At 49.6% G+C, this 16,580-nt stretch overlaps 6 protein-coding genes across 6 annotated transcripts; 3 read left to right on the top strand and 3 right to left on the bottom strand.

Annotated features, from left to right (window-relative positions):
• Positions 1-62: 62 nt before the first annotated feature.
• On the top strand, positions 63-1,486 carry AUEXF2481DRAFT_8083 (uncharacterized protein; the record flags this gene model as incomplete). Its single annotated transcript, XM_013484878.1, has 2 exons — positions 63-1,191; positions 1,266-1,486. 2 exons carry the CDS (start codon positions 63-65, stop codon positions 1,484-1,486), a joined length of 1,350 nt encoding a protein of 449 aa, XP_013340332.1.
• AUEXF2481DRAFT_445321 (uncharacterized protein) lies at positions 1,462-4,875 on the bottom strand. Its single transcript, XM_013484978.1, has 10 exons — positions 4,192-4,875; positions 3,241-4,139; positions 3,094-3,190; positions 2,949-3,038; positions 2,579-2,897; positions 2,422-2,533; positions 2,277-2,366; positions 2,105-2,219; positions 1,856-2,033; positions 1,462-1,798 (listed from the first exon to the last, which is right to left on the bottom strand). Exons 1-10 carry the CDS (start codon positions 4,671-4,673, stop codon positions 1,694-1,696), a joined length of 2,487 nt encoding a protein of 828 aa, XP_013340432.1. The 5' UTR covers positions 4,674-4,875; the 3' UTR covers positions 1,462-1,693.
• A 503-nt stretch (positions 4,876-5,378) lies between these two features.
• On the bottom strand, positions 5,379-8,002 carry AUEXF2481DRAFT_43522 (uncharacterized protein). Its single transcript, XM_013484923.1, has one exon. The coding sequence runs from the start codon at positions 7,885-7,887 to the stop codon at positions 5,533-5,535; it is 2,355 nt and encodes a 784-aa protein (XP_013340377.1). The 5' UTR covers positions 7,888-8,002; the 3' UTR covers positions 5,379-5,532.
• A 196-nt stretch (positions 8,003-8,198) lies between these two features.
• Positions 8,199-9,469, top strand: AUEXF2481DRAFT_91711 (uncharacterized protein). The gene is made up of 4 exons (XM_013484972.1): positions 8,199-8,265; positions 8,326-8,365; positions 8,573-8,958; positions 9,015-9,469. Exons 1-4 carry the CDS (start codon positions 8,226-8,228, stop codon positions 9,242-9,244), a joined length of 696 nt encoding a protein of 231 aa, XP_013340426.1. The 5' UTR covers positions 8,199-8,225; the 3' UTR covers positions 9,245-9,469.
• Positions 9,470-10,577: 1,108 nt separating this feature from the next.
• Positions 10,578-12,267, top strand: AUEXF2481DRAFT_445214 (uncharacterized protein). Its single transcript, XM_013484977.1, has one exon. The coding sequence runs from the start codon at positions 10,894-10,896 to the stop codon at positions 12,142-12,144; it is 1,251 nt and encodes a 416-aa protein (XP_013340431.1). The 5' UTR covers positions 10,578-10,893; the 3' UTR covers positions 12,145-12,267.
• A 1,215-nt stretch (positions 12,268-13,482) lies between these two features.
• On the bottom strand, positions 13,483-14,838 carry AUEXF2481DRAFT_43520 (uncharacterized protein). Its single transcript, XM_013484922.1, has 2 exons — positions 14,637-14,838; positions 13,483-14,547 (listed from the first exon to the last, which is right to left on the bottom strand). The coding sequence occupies exons 1-2, from the start codon at positions 14,671-14,673 to the stop codon at positions 13,706-13,708; spliced, it is 879 nt and encodes a 292-aa protein (XP_013340376.1). The 5' UTR covers positions 14,674-14,838; the 3' UTR covers positions 13,483-13,705.
• Positions 14,839-16,580: the final 1,742 nt, after the last annotated feature.

Below are 16,580 nucleotides of genomic sequence, written 5' to 3'. Positions count from 1 at the left end.
ACCACTTACTGCTTTCGCTGTCGTTGTCAGAGGTGTTGCCGTCTCTCGCCAAATCCGCAACCATGAAGACGACACGCTGCCTCTTCTGTCGGCTCACTCCCTCAGCAACTCCAAAATCTCAACCCTCCACCCGCGCTTTCAGCACAACGCCTGCAGCCCACGCAAAAGGCAAACCCGCCTACCCAAATGTCACGGCCGTCGATCTCGGTCTCGTGCAACAACGCGTAGACCAAGCAGCACGCACATTCAAACCCTACACGCCACGAGAGAAACAGCTCCTAGCTCTAAAGTACACGCCCGCCCAAGTCCGCGCCATCGAAGCCGCAGAAGCATCAATCGACCCCAGAGATGTCGTTGTACAGGGAAAAGTCCGCCGTGACACTTTCGCCCTTACTTACATTGACGATTTGGCAAAGATCCAACCGCTTGTTGATAAGCCCGTTCGCGCTCCCACTGCAGATATCGATCCTGGCATTCGTATGCGCAGTGAGGATGAAGTACTCGATCGCTTTGCCGCTTGGACGGAAGACTTCAACCGCAAGCGCACAGAATACGAAACACGTATGGAAAGCATGGATGGCGACGCTCTGGAGCAAGAGCTTCTCACAAAGAGCATCGAAGCCGGCATCTACCCCGGCGACACCTTGACCCCCGACGAACGCCGCGCCCGTCTGCGCAAATACGCAGAACACTTTGAAGGCCCCAATGAAGTCGCCGAATGGAACGCCTTCATTGGAAACGCAAACAACTTCTTCTTTTCGCCAAAGGGAACCTTGGAATCACAACAAGACAGTCTCGCACCGGAAATGCCAAAAGTAAAGAATCTGGGCGTCAAGTTCGAGTCTGAAGATGACGACCCTCACTTGCAACGCTTGATGCAACAGACAGGAATGACAAAGGAGGAAATCCGCAGAATCAGATGCAAGAATTTGGTAAACCATCGTGTCGTCAATCAAACCCGTATGGGCAAGATTCAAAGCATGTATTACCTCACCATTGCCGGAAACGAAAACGGCATGTTGGGTATCGGTGAGGGCAAGTCTGGAGAAGACGAAGACGCCATTCGTCAAGCTCAATACGCTGCGATTAGAAACATGAAGCCCATTCCTCGCTATGAGAACCGTACTATTTTCGGTGAGGTCGAGGGTAAAGTGGGTGCTTCTATTGTTCAGCTTTCTTCTCGTCCGCCAGGTATGATTATACACCCTTTCTCCTCTTTACACTTTTGACACACATGTGGACTAACACGTTTTTTCCCCCTTAAGGCTTCGGTAACAGATGTCAACATCTCATCTACGAAATGGCTCGTGCGGCTGGAATCTCCGACCTCAGTGCCCGCTGCCCTCGCAGTCGTAATCCCATGAACGTCGTCAAGGCCACCTACGAAGCTTTGATGAAGCAAAGACTTCCCGAAGATGTTGCACGCGCACGTGGCCGCAAGTTGGTCGATGTAAGAAAGGTCTACTACCAAGGTTTGACTTCATAGAAGTGAGGATCAAAGGATATGTCTCATCGATGTTGTATTATATGTATACTTTTTTTTAGGCACAGCAGTTTCTGGTTACCACTCGAGCAAGGCTATGGTGGAGGAGCAAGAGAGCTTCATGGTCGCAATGTCTTTCATCTTGTTTGTAGCAATTTGACTCGTTTTGGTGAAAGCAACATTTTCCGCCGGCCCATCCCAACAGACCTCTCAAGACAATACGCCATATGAACCCTTTCCTTCCAACAGCTCTCTCAACGACGCTTTTGGATCATCGGAAACTCTCATGGCAAAGAAAGCCTTTGCAACATCTTCCTACTCATCTTGTCAGTATGTCGTTCTCCACTCGTCACTCCTCGAACATGGACCTACCGCGTCTTCAAGCTCCTCCCTCTCCCTCTCCGACACCACAGCACAAGCCTGCACCAAGTCTTCCCCCCTCGCAGCAAGCAAGACAAGCTCTTCGGCTCTGTTTGTGACTTCCACAGGGATGCCGTTTAGAGCTGCACACACGGTACCATAACTGTTGTTACTACGGCCTTGTTTGTAGCTTTCAAGGCCTTAGCTGTCGTACTTCGGAGAACAAAGGGATACCGGGGAGAGGAAAACGTCGTGACTCACTTGTAAAGATAGGTCAATTGCTCGTTGATCTGTCGAGAATGTGGGTCGACACGGACTTCGAAGTGACCGAATGCCAGTCGTTCATGGGGCAGGAGGAAACCACTCTCAAAGATCTCTGCGGGAACTGATGTCAGTCTTGCGTCCGATTAGAAGGAGCTCTTTGTATACACACCATGAAAATGAGTCGCACCGATGACTTTTGGGCATTGGTCTCCTCTCTCGAGCAGGTGGTTGAAGACGCCCGCGGCGAGTCCGGCACCGTCTGACACAACATCAGTTGAGAGCGTCAAACAAACACATAGTCCAGGCAGGCTTACCATGCGAATCGGTACCCTTGCCAAACTCATCAATGATCAACAAGCTCCTGTTTGTAGCCAGATTCAAGGCCACAGAGATCTGTTGCAGGTCAATCATGAAAGCACTTTGATTCTGCTCAACGTCAGCATCAGCCATCTCGTCGAAAGGATGACATACTCTAGAGACACTCTCTCGAGTCGCCACTCGTGTCATGATCTTGTCTGTAACACCAATATCCGCTCTCGACGCTGGTACGAAACTACCGACATGAGCCATGAAGACAACGATGGCTACCTGTTTGAGATAGACGCTTTTGCCAGAGAAGTTCGGTCCAGTCACTAGGACCATACTTGGTAACATGTTGTTTTGTTCATGGAGGCGTGGAAAGTTTTCGGACGAGGGCTCATACTGTTCTGCCAACGGCAGACCCTCTCCGCCAGCCATCAGAGTGTCATTTGGAATAAAGTTGGACACGACCTTTTCCTGTAAGATATGTCTGGAAGGAAGGGTAAGTTGAATGCTTCCGTCAAGGATGAGATACACTAACCTTCCACCTCTGATGTCAAGAATATTAGATTCTGTCAGTCGTGGTCGCACGAGGTTGTAGTCTTTGGCTCCCTGTACCAGGGCCAGGATGCTACTATACATGTCAGCAGTTGTTGAAAGTCCGCCAGATGTCTCTCGGTCCTGACCAATCGATCTCGGCACAGATGTCAGATGCTGTTGTCAGGAGGTCTTCGTGCTGTAGAATTTTCTCCGCCAACTCGTGTATGATTTCAATCTCTCTGTCTGTACGCCGTCAGTCTCGAACCTACAAGCAACAATCTGCAAACACTGACCGCAGATGCGTCCGTAAATATCTCCAAAGTAAGAGTCCATCTCAATGACATTCTCATTCTTGTAATAGGCAAAGTCCTCGGTGGTAAACATCTTCTCCCAGGGATCGTCTTCATGGCCCTCGAAGATGCCATGACCAGTGATAGGATCTTGAGGTATCGCGATCAGGAATCCGATTTGGGGGAAAAACACAACATTGATGTCTGTGTTCAACCCTTCGGGCACAGACTGAGCCACATGCTGGGCGACTTGCACAAGTAGACTTTCCAGTCCTTCATAAGTCTGCTTGAGCTCATCCAAATCATGGTCAACACCGTGCTTGACAACATTGCGACCTTGATCCAGCGAGAGCTCGAAGTCGATGATCTCCGTAATGCTCTTGCCAACATCGGCGAGTTGGGTGCCATGGAAGTGTTTCATAACTTTGTTTCGAATTGCCAATCGATCTCCGCCAAAGACTTCCTGGAAACTATCTTTGATTTGTAAGGCATGGTATGCGAAAAGACGGATACCAGCCCAGATGGAATTTGGCGGACCCTTCTTGCCTGGTCCAGTACCGCTGATGCCTTTGCGAAGATTAATCATGACAGTCCTCATATTCTTGATCTTGCTCAAGTTTTTGGTTAGAGCTTCAGTTTGTTCGGTATTCTCTGTACGGAGCAGAAAATTGATCGTGTCGAGACGTTCGTTGATGACTTCCAGGTTGGTGCTTGGTCTCAGGAAGTACTGGCGAAGCAAAACCCTGCCTTGCGGAGTACGCGCGAGGTTGTGAAAGAGGCCGTAGACGGAGAATCCCTCTTTCGATCCAGAGTTCGCTTTTGCAGGGCCTTGGTTGTGAGAATGGGGATGCGATTCGGACTGAACTATTTGCAACGAAAGCAGCGTATCGGCGTTCACGAACCTGAACACTGGTCAGCGATCGATAGCCGGTAATGTGCAATGGCACACCTCACATTGATCCTGCAAGTGTAAACATCTCAATGGTTGAGATGCGATGCATTGCTCGAGCTGCAGCATCTCCTGGGAGGAACGTGGCTGCTCGCTTTCGGCGAATGTAAGCAAGGACTGCTCCTGAGCAACCAACAGTCACGCGACTCTCAACGTCAATCCACCCAGCTAGCTTCAGCAGCTGTCCTTGCCGAGTCTCGAAAGCGTCGCCATCAGCTATGTAGCCCTCATCTCGTCCAATCACAACGTCTCCAGGCGTTGTAAACGTGACTTTCGGTCCATCTTCATGATCTAGTTTGAGATCGGCAAGCCTGCATCTGGCGGAGTCGTATAGAAATTCAGAAGACGGGCGAGGTGAGCATAAAGCTGGCATACCATATGCAGTGCTGTCGCCATCATCCATGTTTTTTCTTTCCAGATCAAGCCTGTCAAGCACCGAGTCGTCGAGTTTTGACGAAACGAGGATGATCGTAGGATCGATGAACATTTTGACTAGATGATCAGAAGTGAGAAAGTAGAGAGATATTTCAGTGCTCACGAGCTTCAATAACGTCTGCACCACCCAGCTTGACGTCCTCCATAAAGTATAATTTTTCTTGTGCTGCTATGTAGTACGCACAGCCAACAGTGCCTCGAGGTGTCATGTCAACTGCCATGACAATCTCGTCAAGCGCATCGTCGTTGTCAGCATCATCGGTATCAATTCGAGATTGCTGTGAGGGATCAACAGAAGTTGGCGGCTTTTGATGCACGGTGCCGGGAGCCGACGAGCCATGACGGGCATTGCGTATAGGGTTGGCGTTGGTCGAGCCTGAGATATTTGAAGCAGCTGAGGGAGTCGCGAATTGCTGTCGCAACGCTTGGATTGATGGAGTGTGAGAGGTAGCAGAATTAGCCCGTGTGTAGTCCGAGCCGCGACCACGACCACGACCGCGACCACGACCTCGACCTCGACCACGACCCCCGCGGCTTCTGGAAGAGGTTGAAGATGAGCTTCCGCGGCCACGCTTCGACGAACCCCTTTGTGAGTCCATGTCGATTCTTCGGCATATCGATGTGTGTAGACATAGAGGAGTGAGAAGTCTTAAGGATCAAGGTTGAGCTGGCGTTGTATCTGGGAAGGCACGACCACCATCTCAGATTGCACCTTCCGACGTAAACATCACATTGTGCATTCAAGTTTCGCAGGAAGTGGGGAACTGTTTGTCATAAATAATGTCTTCGTTATTGAGAGGTATCTTACGTATTTATATATCAGGTCTATAGACCATGCTATCCCCATAGTCATCCGAAACTCCTTGCTATGCATTATACTTCATTGAACATCCAACGAGACAGTTGTTTGATCATGAGGACTCGGGTGCGAGAACTTCTAAATGTTCTCCATTGAAGCTTACAGCAATTCTAGCCACGTCTCCAGTCTTGATTTGTCCACGAATAATCTTATCTGCGAGACCATTGCCAATCTCTTTGGAAATGAGACGGTTGAGAGGACGAGCTCCGTAACGAGGCTCGTACCCCTTCTCGCACAGCCATGCTTTGACCTCGTCCGTCACCTCAAGTTTGATTCGGCGGTCATCGAGTCGAGTCTGCAGCTCCTTGAGACGAATGTCGGCGATGTCTTTCAATGCCTCGCGTGATAGACGCTTGAAGATGATAAACTCATCCATACGGTTGAGGAACTCGGGAGCATATGCAGATTGCACAACATCCATGACATTCTGCTTGACCTCTGAAGAGATCTCGCTGCTGGCGCTCTCGTCGGTGAGAAGCGCTTCGGCTCCAAGGTTTGATGTCAACACGATCATGGTGTTGCGGAAGTCGATTTTGTGTCCTTGAGCATCAGTGAGGAAGCCTTCGTCAAGAACCTGCAATAGAAGTGTCGATATATCCTTGTGTGCCTTTTCGAACTCGTCGAACAGTAAGACCGCGTACGGCTTGCGGCGAACAGCCTCTGTGAGCTGACCACCCTCGTCGTAGCCAACGTATCCGGCAGGGCTACCAATGAGACGACTGACCGTGTGCTTCTCTTGGAACTCACTCATGTCAAAGCGAGTGATGGCAGATTCGGTAGAGAAGAGGAATTCGGCCATCTTCTTGCAGAGTTCAGTCTTGCCAACACCAGTGGGTCCCAAGAACATGAATGACGCCAGAGGGCGGTTTTGACCACTCAAACCTGCACGCTGCATACGAACAGCATTTGCAACAGCTGTCAGTGCCTCGTCCTGACCACGGACGGAGAGACGCAAAGTGTCTTCCATGTGGACAAGCTTCTCGATTTCGCCTGACATCAGCTTGTTCACGGGAATGCCTGTCGTACGTGCGACAACTGCAGCAATGTCGTCTGCGTTGACCGAGTCATGCAGCAGAGCATTTCCGTCCGAATCGACAGCTCCTTCTGCGTTCTCGTTCGGCAGCCTTTTCTCCAGATCTGGAATGGTGCTGTAACGCAATTCACTTGCGCGAGCGAGATCGGCTTGTCTCTGGGCCTGCTCGAGGTCAAGGCGTGCCTTCTCAAGTTTCTCCTTGATCCCCTTGGCCTCTTCGATTTCAGCTCGCTCCTTGTCCCACTTCTCGGTGAGCGAGCCAACCTCATCCTGCTTGAGCGTGAGATTCTTCTCGAGCTCCTCTCGACGCTCCTTACTTGCGATGTCCTTCTCCTTTCGCAGGGATTCAAGTTCAATCTGGATGGTCATGATTTCGCGATCCAGTTTTTGGATCGCGTCGGGCTTACTCTCTTGCTGTAACCGGAGGGCACTGCTAGCTTCATCCACCAAGTCGATGGCTTTGTCTGGCAGGAATCTGTCGGTGATGTATCGGTTGCTGTAGGTTGCAGCAGCGACAAGGGCGGCGTCCGTAATGCGAACACCGTGGTGGACCTCATAACGCTCCTTGATTCCTCTGAGAATGGAAATTGTATCCTGAACACTGGGTTCGCCGACGAGGATAGGCTGGAAACGACGAGCAAGCGCGACATCTTTCTCGATCAATCTGTACTCGTTCAAGGTGGTGGCACCGCAGCACTGCAGCTCACCACGGGACAAAGCCGGCTTAAGGAGATTACTGGCATCAATGCTACCTTCAGCCTTTCCGAGACCAAGAAGGGTATGAAGCTCGTCGACGAAGAGGATAACCTTGCCCTCGGCTTCTTGTGTCTCCTTCAGGACGTTCTTGAGACGTTCTTCGAAGTCGCCACGGAACTTGGCACCAGCTATCAATGCACCAAGATCCAAGGATATGACTTTTTTCTCCCTGATGCTCTCCGGAACATCTCCTCTGACGATTCTCTGCGCTAAACCCTCAAGAATGGCTGTCTTGCCTGTTCCGGCTGAACCGATGAGAACAGGATTGTTTTTAGTACGTCGAGACAGGACTTGGATTGTTCGTTGAATCTCGGCATCTCTTCCAATCACGGGATCGAGCTTGCCGTCTCTGGCGCGCTGGGTAAGGTCGATACCGAATTGTTCAAGGGCAGGTTTTTCAGGTTCTTCACCCAAGTTCATGCGATGTGTACCTCCTGGAGGATGCGGTCGACCACCGCGAGCATATGTGCGTATCTGTGAGAACAGAGGCTGGAGGGATGTCGTCGATGGTGGGTGTGGATGTGATACTAGTCGTAAACTGGATCGAGCCAGTGCTGCTAATGAGTTCGCGCGCAGTGTGGCAACACGCGACACACATTTGCTTCTTGCTGCAAGCATTGTGAATTATGATTAGGAGACTACGTTGCTTGAACAGAAGAGTCAAAGTCACCGTGCAGGAAGCAGCTTGATATACTTATTCTTTCACGAGAACTACAGCAGCAGGATGGCAATTGATGATGCTTCTAGGCGCTTCTCGAAAATGTCGATGTCACCGAGTCCAAGCTCCTCGGAAACAACGCCAAGAGCGGGCTCGAAAGTGAGAGCTCATCCGGTTAAACCGCGGATGGAGAAAAATTGCAAGTCACCGCCCGAGCCCCTCGTCAACAGTCTGCCTCAACTTCCCCGTATCCTTTCCCTTTTTCTCTCTTCTCATCTAGACATACCACATACACAAAATGGGTTTCATCGATTTCATTTCCGACGCTGGCCTCACTCGTACGCTCCTCCCGTCATGCTCGGCGCCTTGATTTAGCATTGGGCTAACCCTGCGATCAGTCCTTGAGAACTGGACCAAGACCCGTTCTTACATCGTTGGGTATGTATCGAAAGCTTCCTCTCACCACCTACCCCTCCCTTTTTTGCTTTGCAGGATGTAAATAAATTGGTCCGTGTTTCTGAGGCGGCTTAAGACCCCGCTACACGATGTTAAAACAATGCGCTTGTCGCAACACTGATATCTCACCAACCTCACTACATTGTCATCTCAACTTGTTTCCAGCAACACCCAGCTAACAAGCTGAAGCTACGGTCCTTCCCAAGCCGATGTCAAGACCTTCCAGGCCCTGAAGTCCTCGCCCGAGGTCGCCAAGTACCCTCACGCCGCCCGCTGGTACAAGCACATCGCCTCTTTCGAGTCCGAGTTCTCTTCGCTGCCCGGTGACCCCACCAAGGAGTTCACTGCCTACGGTCCCGAGTCCGCTGAGCTCACCATCAACCCCTCAAAGGCCACCGCCAACGCCGAGGAGGAGGATGACGATGAGGTCGACCTTTTCGGTTCCGATGACGAGGAGGAGGATGCTGAGCACGCCCGTATCCGTGAGGAGCGCCTCGCTGAGTACGCCGCCAAGAAGGCCGGCAAGACGAAGCCCGCTGCCAAGTCAATCGTCACCATGGACGTCAAGCCCTGGGGTGAGTTCGCTCGATCTCTGAAGGCGTATCGAATTCATACTGACTACATCCCGCAGACGATGAGACCGACATGAAGGAGCTCGAGCAGCACGTCCGTTCCATCGAGAAGGATGGTCTCGTTTGGGGTGCCTCTACCCTCATCCCCGTTGGTTACGGTGTCAAGAAGCTCCAGATCAACTTGGTCGTTGAGGACGACAAGGTCTCGCTCGATGAGCTCCAGGAGCAGATCGCTGAGTTCGAGGACCACGTCCAGTCCAGTGATATCGCTGCCATGCAGAAGCTGTAAAGTGCTTATCCAGCACCGAACCAAGAGTTCACGTCGGCAGATCGCCTGCATCTGATCCCAGGTGTTGGTTTTGACTGGTCGAGACCGCTGAAACTCTTCGTTGCAATGATCACAATGAGAGCGGCATGTCTCGCAGTCAGTGATGGGTTAATGAGCTTCATGTCATGCATTTTATAAAGCGTACAACTGAAAAAAGAAAGCAAAACCCAGGGATAATGATACCCCCCACCACAGAATTATGCTTCCCTTCGTCGGTGCCCATGTGACAATCATTAGTCTGTATTTTATGACTTCCGGTCGCAATCAACTAAGCAAATGCGCAGCTTTCCTGGCGGAATACGGTTCTGTGTCCAGTCTCACGGAGGCAACTCAAAATCAAGCGTGAGGCTCTGTGATCAAAGCTCGCGTGTGGGGCAAGTCGAACCTCCTTCCGCCATCCCCGTGTGCAGAATACTGTCACACCCTCTCTCCGCAATGATAAGCAGGGCAACGACGAGCTGTACAAAGGCACAGTCATATCTGTTCTCGACACATCTAAAGCAGGGAGTCGTTGAAGAGATGTATCTCGGTGGCATCGCCCCCAGATCTAAAGAAGTTCGTGCCTTAGGACAGCTTCAAGTGTGACGGTCTTTCGCATACGGGGAGGACCAATCTGCGGATTATTTCGCTGTAAGTGGATGCTTTGCAATGCAACGACCGTAAGTCATGAGCCGAGATGGAGCTGGCTGTGGCGCAATCGAAGGTAAGAAGGAGCAAGACGGCGTGCTTTCCTGTCTTACTGTCCAGAAAACATCACTTCCGCAGACAGGCAGTCGGACCAGTCTGTTCACCTGTCCATGTCCTATTCAATTTCTTTTCACATCATCCTTCCCTCACCTATCTTAATCTTGTGCGCAGAGTCTTCACTTCATTCATCCCTGATTGTGGTCAGAATCTCTCACTCCTTCGGCAAGCGCGAAGGATATTCACAGCGTGCACTAGTTTCGCGACCAATGCATCTTCTCGTCTTCTCACTTAGTCTCATTCTGCTGGAGACTCACATCCGAGCATCATTCAATTAGCATCACATCCTTCCTCGAGGACATCTCATTCGCATCGTTCTTCGAAGCATATCTTGTCTGTCCTAGACCGTCGCCAATTCAGCGCACCACGTCGTTGCGCAGTTCCGGTCACTAGGTACATCTCACACCGTGCGCTTCTTCCGCCATCGACTCACAGCGCGAACATCATTGGATTTTCTATCTCGTGATCGAGCCCTCTTGCCACAATCACTTGGAAGCTACTGGGAATGGACACTATCTATGAAATGATTGCTGGAACTGGTACGCTTCCTTGCCTCCAATTTGGCTCTCTATTTCTGACTTCTCCTATCAGGTCTGGCTCGGAAACACAACTTGGAGAAATGTCGAAAAGAACTCGAACGAAGCTGCTCCAACTACCAAAATCGAAGCAGCCAGTATCCTGCAGCTCAACACACTACGTCCTGCACCAGCAGTGTGCCTCCCCAACAACAACTACCTCCAAAGCAAAAGAAGAAGGTCCCCTCCCAAGTCTACGCCTCCCTACACGAGACAGCACATATCGTACACAGGGTCAAAAGACCGACCTTCCAGTACACTGAAGGGGACATCCGCTACAGAGCTGATCGAATGAGAGCCAATCTCAGGCAGACAGCCATCTGTGCCTCCTCGGAGCCTTCGGGTACCGATCCCGATCCGTTTGACGGTCGCGATGGCCAAGATTTCTCCAACAATTCCCCTATCGATGGTCAAGATGCTGCGAAAGGCCGAGCTGCCTCTGCACCGATTCTGGCACCCCGCGGACCACCGACCGCATACCGTCAAGATCTGACACATGATGAGTTGATGGCCATCAGAGAAAGTGCCATACGCATTGCGGGTCATTGTGCCATGCGTGACATGGCACCCTTGCCAAACACGCCTCCTCAGGAGGTTTTGCATCGCATCCGCTCTGATGTTTGGCTGGCCAGAATCGCGTTTGAACAATCAGGAGCAGACAAGCCATCTTCGCCAGAGGACAAACAAGATGACAATGGCATCAGCATCACCACAGAAGGCTGCATCCTCCAGCGCGGGTTTGACATTTCGCCTCCAAACTCTTCGCCCACCACCAAAGAGTACACCAGAGACAATTCAGCATGCGAAGTCCAATGCCAATCAACCAACGAAAATACCCGTTGTGAGCCAATCAGACCCAGAGTCAGAAACAATAAAGGCGTGAGGATCCCTGTCTGCTTCCGCAAGCAAGAGATTGTCAAAGCACGAAAAGATTCGATCATCTCATCTCTGCTTTCCACTCGCGCCTCTGTAAACAGAGAGGCAGAGACCGAGTTTGCTCAAGGCCGAGGGTCGCAACAAAGATACCGCAGGCAACAATTTCCGCGTGTCCTGGTCTTTTCTGTTGGCTCAGACTCTTCAGGTGCAATCGCATCTGACAGCGAAGACGATGATGACGCTGATAGTGATTACGGTACCGGAGAAGAAGAGGTTGCTAGCGAAAAGATCGATAGTGCTATAAGCTCTCCAGCTCATCCCGGTGGTGGCAAAGACGTTCAGCCTGGTGGAGATGGTATTGTTGCACCTCTCGTGACCTTGTGTCAGTCTGCTGAAACTCTAGAGATAATCGATCCTCCGCTACTGCCGCAGTCCTCTGCGCCGCTCTCGGCACTTTCGTCGACCCTTCAAGCTTCCAGCACTCTCCGTGCCAAGCAAGCCCCCTCCCTCCATGTTGGCACACCCCTCCGAAAACAACTGTCAAAGCCTCCTAAGCTACCTCTCCAATCTTCACGCTATCCTACTGTTGATCCCACGGTAGCGCAGCGCACCAGACCGCCATTGCCTCTTCCGCAACGTCAGCCTCTGCCACTTGAATTATTGTGATGTTGGCATGTGAGGAGGGATGACCAAGTCTGTGCTGTGGTGTATGACCCTGACTTTACGTCTTTGTAATCGGTATGACCCTGTCAGTCGTGTCCTACTTTTTTCTTTTCTTCGATGAGGCAAGTGTGGCTTATTCTGCATTACTTATGCATCAATGATGGTTATTTAATGCAATTTAGACGACACCGAGATTCGGAAGTATCGCCCTAGTCCTGGATTGCGACAACCTTGCTTTCGGGTCAAAGTTCATATTTGGCCAGGAAGACACAACTTGGCTGACAACCACACAGCGAGCAAGTCCAAAACAAGATCATCGATACAGAAACAATAATTAAAGATTACATGAATCAGAGCTGCGAAAAGACTATACTGCCAAGGGGTACCTTTCTTCTCCAGCCAACTACCAAATTCCTCCCCTCTGGGCTCTCCCGCCACCACGCCTTCCCCAGTTACCATAAACAGTAGATCAGTGCCTTCCATCTACTTCTCATCATCCTCCATCACATCACTCTCCTCCATTTCAACATCTCCCATGTAGAACTCATCACCATCAGGTTCCTCCATCTCGGGGTCCTCATACACAGCATCCATCTCCTCTTGCTGATCTGCCTGAGCTTATGGAGGTGGAGGGTTGGTCATTGTCAAGAAAGGAGCAGGAGCAGTAGCAGAAAGACCAGAAGCTGTAGTCTTAGGCTTGGAAGCCTCTACCTGGTGCTTCTTCTGTGCACGTTCCTTTTGCCATTGCTTGTGGCAGCTGTAGTTTACTCTCCAGAAGAGTGCTTCCAGAGCTATGTTTTAGCTCATATCAGTACTTGGTTCTCTGTAGCCTTCGAGGTATGGAGAAAAGGAGTCAACTTACTTCTGGTGTTCACCTGACCACAATAATCAATCTTGGCATAGATGTACTTTTCAAACTTGTGAAATTGCTTGTTGGCAGAGAGTTCGTGTCTCGCTCTGGTTGCCGCCAAGTCTATTGCGTCCTGATGAGGAGGGCGAGGTATGTCTTTGACTGATGTAGTGAGGTTGGACACATCAAGTCATGCCATATTGTGGAGAAGTATAGAGTGGAGTCGACTTTGGGTTGCGGACCCTTGGCGGGGACAGAGTTGATTTGAAATACGAACTGGTTTCATCAGAGCTCCATTGTGAAGAATATCCTTGAGTGTGCGACCACCCTGGGACATGCTTTGTTGAGGTAAGATGGATTGTTTGATAGGTGGTGATGAAAGCTCTAGCCAGTTGCTGTTCGGGGGCTTCATGGGGGGTAGGCCTGCTATTGACGGCCAGAACCGACATTGCTGAGCAGACAAACCCTAAACACAGATGATGTTACCATTGTGAAGATGAACTTGTAACTTGTGTTGCGAATAGAAAGAGGCTGGGTGAAGAGAACAAGAGCTGTAAACATCAGCAGCCAAAAGTGGACTTTTAAACAGGCAAGAGCTACTCCCAAACACACCTCCAAACGGCAATCGCACCCGGTCCACAACTCCTGAGCATAACTGTACAGCCCTGTTCCAAGGCTGATGTTGCAAAGAAGAAGCCAAGATCGTCATATGCTCTACACCACAATCCTCTCCTCCGCCCTCCGGATCAACTCCTCATACACCGTCCACGCCAACGCAGAACTAACAGCCTTCCTCGCCATCCTGATCCCCAGCCCGTCAAACAAACACATAGCCCCTTCCTCCGCTATCATTTTCCTCGCCGCAGAAACCGCATTCCTATACCTCTCTGGCTGCAATTGCAGACGCGTTTTAACAGCGTCAAAAGGATTTGTAACCGCCGTCGCTGCTGCCGCCGCTAGTACTCCAGACCCAAAGTTGGAGATCGGGGTTGCGAGGTTCAGGTGTCCAAAGATGGTTATCTTGGACTGCTCGTAGAAAAGCACGTATAGCCCTGCGTATGGCGCATCTCTGATTGCTGTTGCGCCAAAACCAGCAAAGAAGCCTTTTGCGCCCGTGGTTTTGAAGATGTCCTTTGCGGCAGAAGAGAGAGAGGTATAGGCGTATAAACTGCTCTCATACCTCACCTTCAACACGGTAACCGGACTCATGACGAATCCAGCCAAAGCTCGTGCCGCAGCTCCTGTAGCCAGATTCGCGCCATTGCTCAGTTTTGTGGTTGACTTGCCATCAAGGCCTGTCGTTGTTATAGAGGTTGCGCGACGTAGTTGGTTGAGCATGCCGAAATAGAGGGCTGAGCCTGCTCCTGTGCGAATCACTGAGGGTGTGGTGCCGCGCCATAACGACCGGATTGGAGAAGGTCCTGCGAGGACAGTCTTGAGGGCAATTGAAAGGGATCCACTCGGCGATTGTTGCACTCGGGTCTTGAGGAGGTCGGCGGGTTGGAGGAGGAAGGCGCTTGTCACACCGGAGCCCAGACCGGCTGCGAAGTGGAATGCTGAGAACAATAGTGTTAGTCGCCGAACATTTTGCCAGTCGTATGACTGTCAAGGGCTGTAGACATTCAAAGAGCGATTGGGAACTTACCCGCCGACGACTTGTGTTTCTGGCCGCCATCTGTCATGTCCTATTCCTTTGCGGCACAATTTCAAAAAAAGGGAATGTGTATTTCCGGTTATTCCTTCAAGGCGTCAAGTACATGTTGTTTCCTCTTCTAAAGAATGTGTTGGCGTAGCTTTGTTGCGTAGCTAAAGTATGGTATGCAATGAATTGTTAGCGTCAGAAAGTGAGGATGGTCGAACAAGGTTGATGTCATTGATTTGGGCTCGATTCTCCCCGAGCTTCCGACATCCGGGTTTGCTTTGGTTGCATCCAGCACTTCAGGGTAGGGGTGCTGAGCGTAAGTAACCAGTAAGTAAGTTTACGTAACTAACTTACCCGTGTAAGTTGCTTACGGTAAACTGACCGTCGGAAGTCGCCGAATATGACGTTTTGTGCTTCAGAAATGACGTCCCCGCGGGAGCACGGTGAATCGGTCGATTTCTTATATAAAATTGGCATTTAGGCGTGTTATAATAGGTAAAATCGTTAAAATAATTTACTTCCAAAAATCGATCATTTTAATATACTCTACTTAGAGGGAGTCGTTCGTTTACGTTAGGTTACTATTATATACCTCTCTAACGTCGACCGAGTGTTCCGCCTTAATATGTCTCTAGCTCTCGATAGGGTAGATAGGAGGGTAGTACCCTCCTACTAGATTAATATAAAGAGGTTATTAGTACGACTCTCCCTATATCGAAAGTTACGAGCTATAAACGTATAGTTACGGCTCTATAGTAGTAAGAGAAGGAGGAAAGCTACTAAGAGGGGTGTACTACTAAGAGGGTTAAGAGGATTAAAAGGATTAAGAGGGTTAAGAGGGTTAAGAGAGTTAACTAGATCTCTCGTCGAATTCGTCCTTTTAGATAACGGCCGATATAGCCTCTTACTATACGACGGTAGCTTTAGTAGTTATATTCTACTTAGCGAGAGGTACCTCTTATTAAGAGGTTAAGAAAGTAAGGTATTTTATACGTAACTTCTTACGCTCCTAACCCTTAGATTTAGTAATTTCTAGTCTCTTCCTCTTAAGTTCGCGCTTCTAACCCTCGAGCTAGGGTTAACGTATAACTACCCGCGAATTTAAGTAGACGTAGCACTATTAGTCTATTTTAACTGTCCCTATCTTAGTATAAAAGAAGTTCTAAATAAAACTAAAGGTTAAGAAGGCTCGTTTAGTAGGGACTAAATTCGTAAGGGTTTAGAAGAGACGTAAGGCGATTTTAGTAATTATAGGAGTAAGAGGGGAGATATAGTCCTAAAATACCTCTAGTTTCTCTAATTTTAACTAAAGGTACGCGTCTAAGAAGTGCTCTCGTCGTCGCCGGAAGTACGAGAGGTCGTCGAAGAAGGTGTCTTAATTATTAGTTAGTACGTACTTCCTAAAGAATCTCTTCGCGCGTAGATAATCGTTAGGTAGCATATTAATAACTTATAGATTAGAGCAGTCGAGCGCTCTCGCGGCGTAGTAAATATTATAAGTTTAAGTCTCTAATCGCGCATCTAACCTCGTTAAAATCTCGTCTAAGTAAGGTAGGGGAGGGTTAGTTTCGTATAGATTAGCGCGTAGATCTCTCTATCTCGGTAGTACTATTACGACCGTCGATCTATCGCTCTTAGAGGTAACCTATATATAATAGAAAGGTAATAGTAGTTAATAGAGTTGCTCGATTTAGAGCTAGAAGTGCGCGCTCTTAATTAATGCTAAGGGTACTATACTAGCGTTAGTACCTCCGAATATATTACTATATCGACGAGCTAATATCTCGAGTAACTACTTATTCTCTACTAGCGCATTAACGATATAGAACTAAGTACCCTATTAAGTTATTACTAATAGAGCGAACGCGCGTAGTTTTAAACTATACTTAGTAGCGATATTAATAAGTAAACTATATAGTCTATTAGCTCCTTAGAATACCTTACTTA

Source organism: Aureobasidium subglaciale (assembly GCF_000721755.1).
Source record: "Aureobasidium subglaciale EXF-2481 unplaced genomic scaffold scaffold_25, whole genome shotgun sequence".
Classification (NCBI taxonomy): Eukaryota; Fungi; Ascomycota; class Dothideomycetes; order Dothideales; family Saccotheciaceae; genus Aureobasidium; species Aureobasidium subglaciale.
The sequence above is the reverse complement of the archived record's forward strand: the minus strand, read 5'-3'. Positions and strand labels throughout refer to the sequence as shown.

Coding starts and splice junctions, on each gene's coding strand:
- AUEXF2481DRAFT_445321 (XM_013484978.1), bottom strand. CDS start 4,673: ATGTTCATCGATCCTACGATCATCCTCGTTTCGTCAAAACTCGACGAC. Junction 2,534..2,578: donor CTCGAGAGAGTGTCTCTAGA/GTATGTCATCCT, acceptor GACGTTGAGCAG/AATCAAAGTGCTTTCATGAT. Junction 1,799..1,855: donor GGGAGGAGCTTGAAGACGCG/GTAGGTCCATGT, acceptor CAAGATGAGTAG/GAAGATGTTGCAAAGGCTTT.
- AUEXF2481DRAFT_43522 (XM_013484923.1), bottom strand. CDS start 7,887: ATGCTTGCAGCAAGAAGCAAATGTGTGTCGCGTGTTGCCACACTGCGC.
- AUEXF2481DRAFT_91711 (XM_013484972.1), top strand. CDS start 8,226: ATGGGTTTCATCGATTTCATTTCCGACGCTGGCCTCACTC. Junction 8,266..8,325: donor TTCCGACGCTGGCCTCACTC/GTACGCTCCTCC, acceptor CCCTGCGATCAG/TCCTTGAGAACTGGACCAAG. Junction 8,959..9,014: donor CATGGACGTCAAGCCCTGGG/GTGAGTTCGCTC, acceptor TACATCCCGCAG/ACGATGAGACCGACATGAAG.
- AUEXF2481DRAFT_445214 (XM_013484977.1), top strand. CDS start 10,894: ATGAGAGCCAATCTCAGGCAGACAGCCATCTGTGCCTCCTCGGAGCCT.
- AUEXF2481DRAFT_43520 (XM_013484922.1), bottom strand. CDS start 14,673: ATGACAGATGGCGGCCAGAAACACAAGTCGTCGGCGG. Junction 14,548..14,636: donor GAAACACAAGTCGTCGGCGG/GTAAGTTCCCAA, acceptor TATTGTTCTCAG/CATTCCACTTCGCAGCCGGT.